The sequence below is a fragment of the Lonchura striata genome, chromosome 6 (genome assembly GCF_050655825.1).
Source record: "Lonchura striata isolate lonStrDom1 chromosome 6, ASM5065582v1, whole genome shotgun sequence".
Lineage (NCBI taxonomy): Eukaryota > Metazoa > Chordata > Aves > Passeriformes > Estrildidae > Lonchura > Lonchura striata.
In genome coordinates this window covers 23,420,167-23,434,572 of record NC_140708.1, presented here as the reverse complement: position 1 = coordinate 23,434,572, position 14,406 = coordinate 23,420,167, and the positions used below count along the sequence as shown (strand labels likewise).

The 14,406-nt window shown below is 39.1% G+C and overlaps 1 protein-coding gene across 8 annotated transcripts in view; it reads right to left on the bottom strand.

Moving 5' to 3' along the window:
- Window positions 1–14,406, bottom strand: part of WDFY4 (WDFY family member 4) — a 121,729-nt gene that overhangs the window by 82,105 nt on the left and 25,218 nt on the right. For all 8 annotated transcript variants that reach the window (XM_085583605.1, XM_085583610.1, XM_085583608.1 and 5 more), the window contains 10 exons: window positions 11,538–11,752; window positions 10,551–10,651; window positions 9,395–9,602; window positions 9,047–9,123; window positions 8,143–8,361; window positions 6,960–7,147; window positions 3,774–4,005; window positions 1,702–1,853; window positions 1,060–1,171; window positions 758–948 (listed from right to left, as the gene is read on the bottom strand). In XM_085583605.1, the coding sequence (XP_085439731.1) occupies window positions 758–948; window positions 1,060–1,171; window positions 1,702–1,853; window positions 3,774–4,005; window positions 6,960–7,147; window positions 8,143–8,361; window positions 9,047–9,123; window positions 9,395–9,602; window positions 10,551–10,651; window positions 11,538–11,752 (1,695 nt within the window). The remainder of the gene's footprint in view (window positions 1–757; window positions 949–1,059; window positions 1,172–1,701; window positions 1,854–3,773; window positions 4,006–6,959; window positions 7,148–8,142; window positions 8,362–9,046; window positions 9,124–9,394; window positions 9,603–10,550; window positions 10,652–11,537; window positions 11,753–14,406) is intronic.

Below are 14,406 nucleotides of genomic sequence, written 5' to 3'. Positions count from 1 at the left end.
GGAAAGTTTATAATAAATCTTTAATGAAACCCTAATGTTAAGGGTCTTGTTTGGAACTTCTATATTAAAGAGTCTTCTCTGTTCCTTCAGAGTTCTCTGCTTCACCGACACAGCACAAAGTAAATGATACTAAACTGAAACTTCATACTTGAGCCTCTATCCATCCAATATTACATATTTAGGCTTTACATACAACATAGCATCTGCATATTTACATCTGCATAGCTTTCAGGTTTCAAGATTAATTTGGGACAGATCTAACCAATGCAATTCAGGCAGGACTTATTTATATCAGCACAATTCCTCATACACAGTGAAGACTGAGCCACAGGAATTCATTGCCAGCCCTACACTGGGGCAGTCCCTAAAGAGGAATCTTAGGCTGTATGAGCCAAGGGGAGGAAGAAAAGCTGCCTGAGAAGTGGTCTTCTGTGTGTGGGATCAAGTGTGTGGTAAAAGGGGAAGAGTGGGTCAGTCACAAATCTGCTGCACTGGCTTATTTAGTTTATTAAATCATGTCTGACCGAGAGGCATCTGTCCTCACATTTCTTTCAGCAGAAAACTGTTACAGAGGTTCACAGGGACTGTAAGCACAGGAGACAGAGCACTATCCTATATCCCCCTCCTAATTTATTAAATTCCAACCACAAGTGTCTATAGTCAGGATATATTTGGTTCATTCCCATTGATAGATTTGGGGATAAATATCTACAAGGGAAAGACTATAACCAGAATGAATGAACAAAAGTGTGCCTACCTGGTATCCATGAATGTGCCTCATCAGTTTTTCACTCAAGGGGCTACTGTTGAGGATGGAGTTCAGGACTTTGACAGCTGCATACATGGTGTGGTCATCACGGGCCATAGCAATGAGACCCAGGAGAATGGCAGGGCCTCCAATAAAGTTCAGGCTGGTAGCTGCTGGGGAGGACTGGAACACTCTTACCCCTAGGAAATTGCAGTGTTACTCTACCAGGAAGTTACACAGACAATCTATTGTTGAACAGAATAAAGCTCCACTCTTAAAAGAATGTGAAACATTAAGACAAGTGCATTTACCATGTTGGCCCACAGCAGCTGACCCAATAGTCCGCAAGGAACCTGAGAGGTGTCCAGCAATATTCTTAGCTAGGAATATTGGAGTTGAACTGTCCCGAGAATTAATCCCAATCTAAAAAGATAAAAGGCACTTTAGGAAAAACTTTTGTAATACTGGGGACACTAAAAAATGCATGCTCTAATACTTTGGATTATTTAAATAATTTTAGACTATGGAAACTGTATTTTTTCATAAAAAAGTTGATTGTAAGGACAAATATTCACCCACCAACAACATCCCACAATGCCACTACTTTCACATATCAATAGACCTGGTATTAGCAAGAATGATAGAATAGCACATGAAAAGTCCTTGTGTAAGGCATTAAGAAAGCACAGACAAACAAATTATCATAAAACTTGAAAAATATGGCTTCTGTTCCCGTTTAAAAAAAAAAAAAATTAACATTGTGCTCACACTGTCCAATTTATTCCTCTCCATAGGTGAAAATTAACCTATGAGTAGAACAAAGTTAAGGAATGGAAAAAAGTTTAAAAAAAATGATCTCTGAAGGTACACAGGTAAGACAAAGTCAGAAATTTGGCTCTAGGAAACTGATTAGAAGCCACAGAAAACTTGTGTAAGGAAGGGAAATTTGTGACCTCTTTGGCAATCAGTCGACCATCCACTTCATTGTAAGAGCTCTTTATATCTTGGACTGTAGTGAGAGATGAGCACACAGCATTGATTCCAAAAGAAATCTTATCTTCTGCCACCAGAGGGGCGATGATATGATCACTGCACTGGTCCTCACCTAAAACAAGAAAGACTGTGGATGTCTGAAGGAACTTCACTGTTCAATATGCAAAGTAGGAGAGAGGCAGGTGAAAAATAACTGGAGGAAACTGATGTTTAGGAAAGAATTTTACTTTGTCTTAACTATAACTGGGAAAAAGCATTCACACTTTGCAACACAGGCCCTGGAAGCTTGCATCACCAGTGCTTGGCTGTGTGCTCTGGTAACTGCTTTGCCTTGATTCTATATACTCTCATAAAATCTCATGAAGCTCAGAAATGTCCAGAATAAACCTCTCTCTGTCCACACAATATAAACAAACTTTCTGGTCATAGAAAACATTTCAGAGGCCTTCTGGGTTTCTGGGAACTTCATCGGGGTACTCAAAGCAAAGATTTGTGTGGAAGAAGCAGAAGCAAAAGTTCAGAGCTGCCAACTCACATTTAGGAAGCTTCTTAAAAGTACAAGGTTCAGCAGTTTAGTATGAAATTCTCTCATGCATTTTTTTAAAGAATTTTCTATTCCTTCTCACACTTGGAAAAACTATATGTATCTTTATTTTTTAAAAAAAGTCAAGTTGTATTTTTGACAGTTTTATAGACTGGGAAAACAGCTGACTTTCAAAACTGTTTACTAGTGCTGGTAACAGAGCCTATTTAAGCAAAAAATTAGTTCACAAACCACATGAAGATTAACTATAAATAAAATGCCTCAAGGCTGTGTCACCATTTCCCTTCCAGCAGGACTTGGTCTGCAGACTAAGCCTCTGTACAACTGCAGCTGACTAACAAGAAGCCATGAGATAGCGGGGAGACAGGTCACAACACTGCCAAAAATTGCCACTGCTGTTTGCAGTGAGGTCACAAATCCATTTTAAGGAAAAAAAAACAACCTAACTGTAGTATTTGGGAGGATTGTGTAAAACTTTTTTTAAGTCAAAATTTCTTTTTGCATGAGTTCCTTTGGGTGTTTTGATGGAAAAGGGAGAGTGAGTTAATTTCACAATTAGATCACATCTTATATGTTGTTCAGTGATCTCCCCTAAACAGGGCATCACTAGAGTCAACACGGCCACAACCTGTCGTTAGAACTGAAGTCCATCTGGGAAGAACTATGCAGAAAACAAATCACCCAGACTTCATAAAGACTCAATGATTCAAAAAACCAAATAATTCTGACTTGAACAGGTAAAGTTTTTATTTCAGAGCTCTACTTTGACACCATTTCTGTCTCAACAACCCCTTCCCAGATTTGACTTGCAGTTTTTTGTGGAGATCAACAACATTCTGTTTTAGGGAGTACTCTCAGCCAGTCTTTTTACATTCTTTTAGGCTGGAGCATGACGAAGAAAGATTATTTTGCTGTTTTCAAATGAGAAATGACCATCCCATTTCATCCCAAGCTCTAGCACAGAGGGGAATGCACTACTTGTTGAACAAAAAGTAATAAATAACTGAAATGTTTTGTCTGTTTAATAATTGAAACTAACAGCATACTTTAGTTGAAAAGCCTCTTCATTAAATTGAATATAATTTACTCCCCTGCCCCTATCTCCCATTCTGCAGGCATTTGCAGCTAAACGCCATACTTCTTTCTGCCTTTTTTTTCCTGTTATCACTGTTAATGCAGAATGTCTCAGTTAAAGCTTCTGCTTTAATGTTTGTCCAACAGAAATCACAATCTTGCAACTCAGATCATGTTATCCCTCTTTACTCTTCATCTCTCTGCTGCTTGATTCCTACCCTTCTTTCCAATCCACAGTATGTTACAAGATCCTCATGTATCTTACTACAATCTTGTACAACATTCAGTAATGCAGTTTTCCAGACTTTTAGAGTAATCTCTAGACACAGTTGGAACACTAATAGAAGATTACACTAATAAAAATAAAACTACTCTGACAAACAAATAGTGGTGGGTATGAGAATTACCACATACCTTGAAGCTGTACTGCTTGGAAGTTGCTACAATATTGAGGACCAAGCTTAATAATAACTTCTATTGTTTCCACAGAAATGGCTTCTTCAAACAAGTGCGTAGGACCAAGACGCCAGGCCAAGGAAGACTTCTGTTTCCAAATCCGAGGAGTAGCAATGTACCCATAGACATCAACAAAAGAAGAGGGGTCCATGGAAATACAGCCACCTGGTAAAGGCTGCAGATACTGCATCTGCAACAGAGGAGGGGTTCACTGTGGGGATCCAATGCACTCAGGGTGCCCTGGGGTCTTGTCTCTGCGAGGTTCTGCCTGCCACCTCTTTGCTCATTGAAGTCTCAGCTGTGTAATACAATTCCATTGAGCCTGCCTGAGCTGGAGCTCCTTTTCCCACAGCAGCTCTCACAGTGCTGTGCTCTGCACTGGCACCTGCAAAGGGGTTGATAACACACCAGAGTTCTGGCTATTACTGAGCAGAGCTGGCAGCATCAGCTCTCCAACATTCCCCTTATTAAGGGGCTGGGTGTGGGCAAGATCCTGGAAGAGCACACAACTAGGCCAGCTGACCCAAATTAACAACAGAGATATTCCATACCATGTAACATCAACACAGACATAAAAGCTAAGGAAAGGAGGAGGAAGGGAGGGAATTCATTATTTACAATGCTTGCCTCCTACAGCAACTGTTCCTTGTGCTGAAGCCCTGCTTTCCAGGAAGTGGCTCAACAGTATACTCACTGATGTGAAGTAGAGAATAAACTTTTTTTTTTCCTCTTTGCTTATGCACATGAAAACTCACTTCTGCTTTAATAAACTTCCTTATCTCAACTTACAAGTCATTTTTCCACCCTGTTTTCTCTCCTCTATCCAGCTGGGAAGGGGAGTGATACAGCTCCTTGGTGGGCACCTGGCATCCAGCCAAGGTCAACCCACCACAACAATTATAAACTACTGTTCAGGAACTGGACTTTAAGAAGTGCTCCATACATAGGCATTTTGAATGTTTAAGCCTAATTTTTGTTCCAAAAACACAATCAAAAGATTTTTGAGTATTGGCAGAGAAAAACCCTGCCTTGACTCCAAACATATTTTTCCTTTCCTAACTTCATAACCCCGACAGTGACATTCAACACAGAAAGATGAGTTACAGTTACTTTGTACTGGCATAAATGGAGAATAAGCAGATTTTGAAGACTGTAGATTGTCCAATTGCATCAGTAAGCTTCAGTGGAGCTAATATTGTTTAGGAAAATTTATTTGTTTAGGGCCATTTATTTTTGGTACCAAAATAATGATTTGGCCTCCTAAACTGAGTGTATTATTTTATTTAACTGTAGAGAGCTTTAACAGAAAGTAGTTGGAATTTTTTGGTAGAGAGAAACTCTAGTGCACTTTGGGGCTTAGCCCTGTTTTTAACAATTTGTTGTTAGGATGGGAGACTCCAAACATTCATTTACTGGTCTCTGACTACTGAGATTTAGAAAACAGGGATGGTCAATATTAAGAGGCAGGACTCGACACTTCAGCAAATCAATACTAGTAACACACCCCACTCCAGCTCCACCAACTAAAAATTGCCTTTGGTATTGTTAACAACCTTTGTCCATTTCTAACTTCTTAGGCAATCTCTTCTTCACTGTACATATCAAGATGAAAGCTTACATTAAGTCAGTGAACCCAACACTGGGACAATCTTTTGTTTACTAAAAGATTCTTTTATTTATATAAGCTGTTTCACTGAATGTTAAACACACTTGTTGTGAATTCTTTCATCAATTCCAATGTTTAGGCCTGGTTTTATTGATGACTTTCAGTCTCATTTGAAGGAAGTCAAATTAAATTAAATTTTCATTCTTGAAATGGATATAGGTCTCAAAAGGCATTTATAAGACAGATGATTTTTCTGAAGTATGGGAAAGAGAATATTTGGAATTAAACAGGTTGTGTTTACAGGGGAACAATAAAACACACAAGTGATCTTTGCACGTGCTGAGATTGAATTAAAACATGGGAACAAAAAGAAGGAGACCAAGGTTGCAAGTTTCAATTCATAGAAGGATTCTACTCAAAAACCAAAAATCCACCACACCAACCAGAGATATAATAGAAAAAAACAGGCTGCATTTTCTACACTGTATTCAAAATCCAAAAATCAGATCTCTGAAATGATATGAGACTAACTGCAAATCCAGGAGCATGATGATATTAATAACAGAAACCAGGGGCTATTCTCATTTATCTCATAGATTATGAACCCTTCAGGTACATTTGGATTACTTTTGCCTGTTATTTCATCCAACCTGACAATGGACTGCTGTGTGACAAAAATCACAAGAAATTGCATATTAGGGGAGATACCAGTACACCAATATTAGCAGTAAACTCATTAATTGATATCATCTCACACACTGAACAACTAACCCAGAAGAACACCTATCTGCTCCTGAGTGCTTAGTGTGCTAGTGAGGAAAAAGACCACTGCCTAATTTTTCAAAGAGTAAGAGAAAGAGGGCAGCTTGAAATGTGACCAAATAAGATGTTTGATGAAATTCCTCCCACCTCTGGATTCTTGCACAGAGCTGACCAGTCACAGCAGCTTATTTTTCTGTGATCTTTCCACTTTTCAAGAGCTTTCTTGAAAAGAAAGAGTGGAGACTCTCTGTGTAACTCATCTTTGCAGGTTTTAGCCTAAACCCAAGTCGTCCTTGATTTAGGACTCTCTGGCCACACCTTGATGTGAAGTACTTCTTATAGCTGGCAACCTCTGCAGATCTTGGGCTTAAATGGATAGATCCTCTGAATCACTAGTAAACTCAGAAAATTTTGACCTAAGGGTACAACTGAGTTTCAGCAACATAACCCTGAGCTACTTGCAAGCTAGGTACCCCTGACTCTAGGCACACAAATTCCCCTGGTTATCTACATGCTGAAGGGGGAGGAGAGAGATAGTTCAAAGCATCAGTATAAGCTGAGAGCATACTTCTTAAAAGCAGCAGAAGTACACCTTGTTTTGTACAGATTTCTGACTCCATTTCTGACTCACACTGAGCACAGTGGCAGGTGTTACATGTGTGAATCACCATGCTTTGAGATAATTACTGAGAAGTCATGGTAGGTGCATTGGGAGATAAAAATGACAAGCATGCAAGGCAAAAGTCAGGCACAAAATCTATGCAGAGAGCCTTTACCTTTGCAGAGCCAAGCATCTGACCATTTATATAAGCAGCTACAATGCAGCTCTTCTTTGCTTCCTTAGCAACTGTCACTGTGAGATGATGCCACTGGCCAGTGACCAGAAGTTTACCGCAGCCAAACTTGACTTGCCCTGGAAATGGGGGGGAGGGATTTAGAACCTCATCCTCAGGTTCCATAATATCTGTAACAGCAAAAAAAGGGGAAAAGTCAACAGAAAGTTTCTCTTCTTCACCTGCCTCTGGAACACAGCTTTTAAATGTGACAAAAAGAACATAACACTCTGTGGGTAGAGTGTGATTTGATGCTATTATGTCTAATGTCTTAAAAACACTGCCCAAGGTCTGTTATCAGAACCTACAACTTGCCCAGCTCTCAAGATCCCTCCAACATACGTGTCACCCTCCCGAATAACATCTGCTCTCTGCCTTAATGCTGCAAAACTACCCTGAACTAGGACAAACCCAACATATTCACTAAGAGGAGAAGGCCTCAGTGTATTTACAGAGTTCGCTGACAGAGAAAAAATTCCTAGCAGATCCATGAGATGATAAAAGTCTCCATATTAATTTGTAGCTTTTATGAAAAAAGGCAAGCTGGAATTTTTTATCATTCTCTAAGGCAATCAGAGCACTCACACAACGTCAGCTGTGTATTAAAGTCCCAGCTACTATTCCCACTCCATTTCCAACCTCCTCTGGAATATTCAATCACATTTACATTTGAAGTACCTACTCTACTCAATAAGGAAAAGGGGATAAATATCAACAGGGAACAATATTAACAGACAGGCATAATAGAAAACATTTGAAAGCAAGGAGAGAAAACGAGTTGTTTCATTAGGAAGCTAGATCATTCCCCAAATCCTCAGTCCCACTCTCCAAACCTGTTGAATGTCACACAGAACTGACTGGTTCATGCCCAGTCTCCACAACTGCATACCACAATATAAGTGACACTTGAAAATTTTCCACTGAATATTGCAGTAATTCACAATGCCTACAGCAAACTTAAAAATTAAACATGGGCAACAATTACAATTATGACTGAATTCAAGAAGAAAACTGAGGAGAAATCTCATTAATATCCTGGGTACTTCAAAGAAGAGGAAATTTATTAATGAAAAATTCCAGGTAACAAGATGACACAGCATTGCAACTTGACAGAAAAGAGCCTTACCAAGTGGCTGGAATTCCAATTCTTCTGTAGAAATGACCAAAGAAAGGTCATGTGGCAAGAAGCTTACAGAAAAGCAAACAAATTCTTGCTCTGTTCTTGACATGTGCCTCACAACAGTAAGGAAGCGGAGTGGGTGGCTGTGGTGCACCAAACCAAACTTGCTAACCAGGAACCAGCAGGATAGTGTCAGGCCACTTGAGGGAGGGAACGTTCTGCTGCCTGTAGATAGGAACAAAAAAGCATTAAGGAAGTTGTTTTCCCCATGTAGCCATTAGCAAACTGCTTTATGTTTCATTCTTCCATACCATGGACAAACCAACATTAGATTATGGGGTTTAATTTCTATTCTGTTGGACTTCGTTGCCTGTATTCAATATCACAGAGATTGCACATATGACTGTACACATGTATAAATGACCTAAAGCTGACTGATGAGAAATGAGCACTAGATCTTCATGCTGTGGAGCAGATCAATTAGCAATCTCTGAGCCAGAAATAAGTTTTCAAATTTCACAAAAAGCCAAGAAGCTAAAGGTACAGCCATTTCCCAGTCCACCCAATAGAGGATTTTGTTGTATAGGAGAATCCCATTAAGTGACAGTTTCTATTCCTTCCATAGAAGATTACCCTAAAATCTGGTTGTTCTTACTTGTTAAGACTGTTTCCTTAGAAGCCTGCTTTAAATTTGTATTGCTAATACTTATTCATCACAATATGAAACTGCACCCAATTCCCCATTTTGCTGAGCAGTGCAAGTTCTACAGTTCAGAGCTGGCCTGGGACACAGAGACAGAAGTGTTTTGGAATGCACAGCTTATGTGCTGCCCTTTCTTACAGCTGCTGTTTTCACTGGGGCTGAGAACTCTGTGCTCCCAGCAAGCTGTAGGTGAGGGACAGTGCTTACCCGTGCCAGTCCCTCCCGAGACAGATTGGTCTGCACTGGATCCCATGACAGTGGCCAAGGTAGGGAGGTATAAACACCTATACAAAAGCAAGCAAGAACCCATCATCAGAAACAGAACCATTCCTGAGGGTCACCAGTGACTTATGGTATTGCAGAATCATGGCAGCAAGGCAGAGAGTAGGCTGTCAGCAATAAGACAGTAACTAAATATGTTGGCAACGTTGCTGCATGGAAGGCAGCCAAAGGGTAACACAGATTAAGAAGAAGAGAGAAGTGAATGGTTACTGTGTTCAGAGTAAGGGTTTGGAGACCCCAGAGCAGCTAAAATAAGAGCAACAGCAGCAATACCCATAGCCTTCCATGGACATGTCAAACTCCACAAAGGATGGAGCTAAAGCAGTGCTGTGTAGCTGGAAGTTCCGAGGGGATGTCATGGAGATGAGACTCATGGCAGTCTGGAGTGCCAGTGCAGATCCCTTAGACAGCCAAGGATAGGTCCTGACAGGCACATTGGTCTGAGGATCAGATTTACTGTTCGCCACACTCTCTTCTGAACCTGAAAAATGAACACAGTGCCTAACCAGATCAATGTCTGCAAGTCTTTTTCCAGTCACAGGTATTGCCCATATTCTAGGCATCCCTGCTCAGAACAGCACTTCATACTCTTTGAGATAACACATTCTCAGCAGCCTACAGAAACCCTACAGCAATACAAAACAATATTGCAATGAAGACATTTCAAAATGGGAGGCTGTCAGGAGAGCCATAGCTATATTTTCTTCCCACACATTTTCAGGCAACAGAAGCACTCGCCCTACTAAAAAAAGTTCCTAACCCATTGGTTTATTTTTTCTTATACAAAGACCATTCATTCAACTCTGCTGTAACAGAATAGTCACAAGCAACACATGGGAGAGGATTTGAAGAATGACTGCAAAAAACCTAAGACCCAAATACAGACCATACTGCATCAGGTGTCTCAGGCATGAGACTAGTTTAAGCACCAAATACTGCAGCCTCTCATCTATAAAATACATTAGAGCAGAGAAATGACTCAGATGGAAAACAGCCTGCACAAGCAAGGTAGATTACTAGGATATCCCTAGGGACTACAAAAAGCAGTGCTCTTTATTCCCATCCGTATTCTATTTCTGTCTATAAATCACAGGAAGAATATGCTGCAAACAAAGGAGACACTGCCCTTGGTATGCAGAATATTAATGTTTTTATAAACCATGTCCATGTCTGATCCAGCAAAATGTGAGTCTATACTCAGCATCTAACTTGAGCAATTTAATTTGATCTCTGCTGGCCGTTAGATCAGCTCTCAGCGTTAGTCAAGTACCACCCAATCTGGGGAATAACCAGTGAAAATCTTCGAGGCATACTCCACCTTTCACAGTGACTGTCTTGGAGCAACCTACTCAAAAGCATTTCCTGTCATTTCAGGGACATCTCTAACTCAGCCCCTGTATCAGCAACAGGCTGTTCATTGTGTGCTTACCTGCATTAGCTGAATCGCTCCCCTGACAGGAAAGTACCTTGGTCTTGTTTGTGCTGGGCCTAGAAGGTAGTAATGGAGAACCTCCAAGCCACAAAAATTGCCTAACATAAAAAAAAAAAAATGAAAAGCCATTTAAAAAAAGGAAAACAAGCCAGACACTTTTGGAGTCACAGCAACCATGCAAATGGAATCTCTCTCCAGAGACTTCTGGAGAAAAATCTTTTTATCAAACACTAAATTTTAAAGACATCCCAAAGAGAACAGAAGAAATGTTTTCCATTGTAGCAGCACAATTATTTTGCTTGCTTTACATTTCCTTTCAAGGTTTTTCTGTTGAAAAAAATAAAACAAAGACTGCTTTTTTCATCCATATTTTTGAATAGCCCTAATTCTTCTGAAAAAAAAAAAAATCTGTTGGTTGGGGTTTTTTATTGAGTTCTTTTTTATAAATCCTATTCCCTATTTGAGTGAAAGAAATACAGTCTTCCACTGAATAGTTAAATTCATCTGCACTCTGGTAGCTGCTAGGTACTCTAATGTCTAGCACTTGTTAGCATTTATGAAGAAAGTGCAACCTCAAACTGGAAACAGCAACTGAGGAAGACTACACTTTTTATTTTTACATCTGCCATTGATGTGGACCTGAGACATAAGAAAGTCATTTTTGCTCTGCAGAAAACATCTTCTCCATATAAATACCAGGATATAATAACCCTGTTTGTTTTACAATGACTTAATTAGTTCATTCATAAATGGCTTTTTAACCCCGCAGAGATGATGCAGAACACTACAGACTCATACCATCTTCAGGAGTGATTTAAGCATATATCCTGCAATCAGTGAGAAAGGAGGATTAACTGGGACTTGAAAGAAAAGGATGAGTCTTGCTGAATTAGAGCACTATGTGGAGCATCTAATTATTTTCTAAACTTTGCAAAAAAATGGCACCATTAAAGCAAATTGCTTCCAGTAGATACAATCTTATACCTTAACACATGTGGCTCAACAGCCTGTGATGCAAGTTTCTCAAACACCCTGGTGAGGGGCAGGTGCAGGGGATGACTGTCACTGCAGAAAGCATCTTGACAGGAGGTTATGACTGTGCTCAGCAGGCCAGATTCACACATCACCTGACGACTCTTCTCTGACTTCACCAAGCACTGGATATGATCAACCAGAGCACACTGGATTTCCTGGGAAAGCTGAAATGAACACAGAAGTAAAGCCAGAGAGCTGGAACTAAACTGTATAGGACAACTGATTTATTCTGTTTTAATTTGTTTTTCAATTGTCAAATCCCTGAGTGCAAACATCTGGTCCAAAAAAGAAGCCCCTAAGGCAAGAGGCTCAAGCAGAACTGCATGGCTGTTCCATCAAGCTCTGCACTAAAACAGTGTGCATTTATTCATCTGAGCAGCTGCCTGGCCAAACACAGCTCAGCTTTTCTGCCTCGTCTCTCTGGCAGTGAAGGAAGAAAATGATAAGCTATCATTCAAAAATAAGGCATCACCACCAAGGGCAGGTTATTAGGCAGAAACTCCAAGACCAACACAGGCACTCAGAATATATTTAACATTAAGCCTGTAGAGAGCCATATTGGCATGAACTACTCTTAATTCTAAAAACACTGTTCTGAAACAAAACTGTATCAAGCGATGTCATGAAAAAAATTTAAACACTTCTCTATGTGTTTTGCTGAATTGAAGCTTTGCTTCATTATTGCTTCTTAATGATCTTTAAGTCTCTCAAGTCTCACAAATTATCTTTAGAGCAATTTTTCACCGTTAGGAATGCATTGTACCCCATTGATCTAACTAGATTTCATGTAAAAGTAACTAGATCATATATTTAAACACAAATCTTAAAAAGATTAATTATTCCCTATTTCAAAGAGCTTCCAAGCTTTCTCACATGCTCTTCTAGGAAATGGATATGCAAACTTTTAAAGAAAAAGACAACAATGGTGACAGACACACAAATAAATGCAATGGGATTTGATTTTATAACATGAATGTGAAGCAACTGGATTCAGAAGCTTTTTAAGTGTAAAGAGGAATTGAACTCTTTTGCATTTAACCAGACAAAGCCAATACAGGACAATTTCAAAGCCAACAAGCAATTTGTTTTCAAAGTGTTCCCAACTGCAACACTTAGAAAACAATACATATATTGCAACATACATTACTGTTTTTGCAAACTCAACTACCATTTGTCATGTCTGAAGGGTGAGTTCTTTGGAGAGCATTTTCGTCTCTCTGAAGGACTACTCATTGCCAGGGACAAACATTTCACTGTGCATTGCATTACACACAGAAAGTGTCCACCAAACTAAACTACATTATTATAGAGTGCTTCAAAGTCTCACAACTTTTAAATATTTTAATTAATATTTTATTCCATTTCTGACTATATGCAGGAAAGTATGTGTAAATAACACTAAACAGAGAAGGACACAGGTCTTGACTAAATGAAGCAACTGGTTTATTCCAAAATAAATCCAATAAAAACATAATGGTGTACAAAAAGATTGATTGTTTTCATTAGGCTAGCAGCTCTGTCAATACCAATATTGCCTTGTTTTCAATAAAATGAGCTGTTTTCATGGATCTTTGTTCCAGTAAAATGAGATTTTGGTGGAAATATTAAAGGTGGCCAAGAAACCATGCTGTGTATTTCTGTATGCATGGATTGATTTTCTTAACACTTATTACTTGCACCGAGAATCAGGATATTGAGGGTGCAGTTAGAGAGCAGCTGAGGTCTGCCACAGATTAGAGATTTAAGGGCAAATGTCACCTAGCAATTTGCCCAGTCTGCTTAAGTAGCTACCAGATTCTTTCTCCTAAGTGTCCATAGTTTCAAAACTTGGTAGCTGAATTTAATTCACTGTTTTTCATCTTCAAGGTTATTATGCTATATTCAAGACAAGGAAAAATTATTAACTTTTGTCACTGTGCATTCACTTCAAAAGGATGCAATTTCCTTAGATTGAAGAACAAAATACCAATAATTATGTGTGCAGAAATACTTGAAAATTTTTACTTTTTAAACATCTAAAGGGAGAACAATTAATTAATTTAGCCTAAATTTTAAAAAGGGATAAGTGTCTTTTTAAAAGGTGCAAATTGATGGGCAATGTTTTATTTTCAACAGTGACTATGAGAGCAGCTCATACAAGAGACATGGATGAAAACAAAAAGGAAAAATCCAGTTGCAGAAGCCATAGTATTACTTAGCAAAAATATTAATAATTTACCTGATGAATTGTGTGAAGATTATTTTTTTGTCTGTATTCAGAGGATGCCAGGATGATGAGACAAAAGTTCTTTCCTTTTCCTTACCCACCCTTGTCAGATCTAGATGATCTCTGTATTCCCATTACAAAGGGGAAAGATTTGCCATGATACTCTGGAATCTTAAAATTTTAGTCAAGGATGACATGTGTCTGAGAGGAAACTTCTTTTCAAGGTAGAAAATACACTGTGACTATCCTGGGCCACATATCTAAAGTGTATGCGAACCTGTCTCAGTTTACTGAGTGTTTGAAACATGTGCAAGGCTATCTTTCATCACCAAACAGACAACATAATAAAAGGAAAATCTATCTTGTATGCAGTCAAACAACACAGAGTCTGATGGAAACTGGCTTAGTTCCAGCAATAGGCATGAACATTAGCAATGCCCTCTAAATACAGTTTACTGACTCAAAGGCTGCTTACAGACTCAAAACTCTTGGTCAATTTAAAACTTTTAAGCAAGTTTCTGTACCCATGACATTCAAATGATTTTTTTTCTCATGCCCAGCAACAGCAGGAATATTGATCCACAAATCTATTCTCCTCAGCTTTTAGCTGTA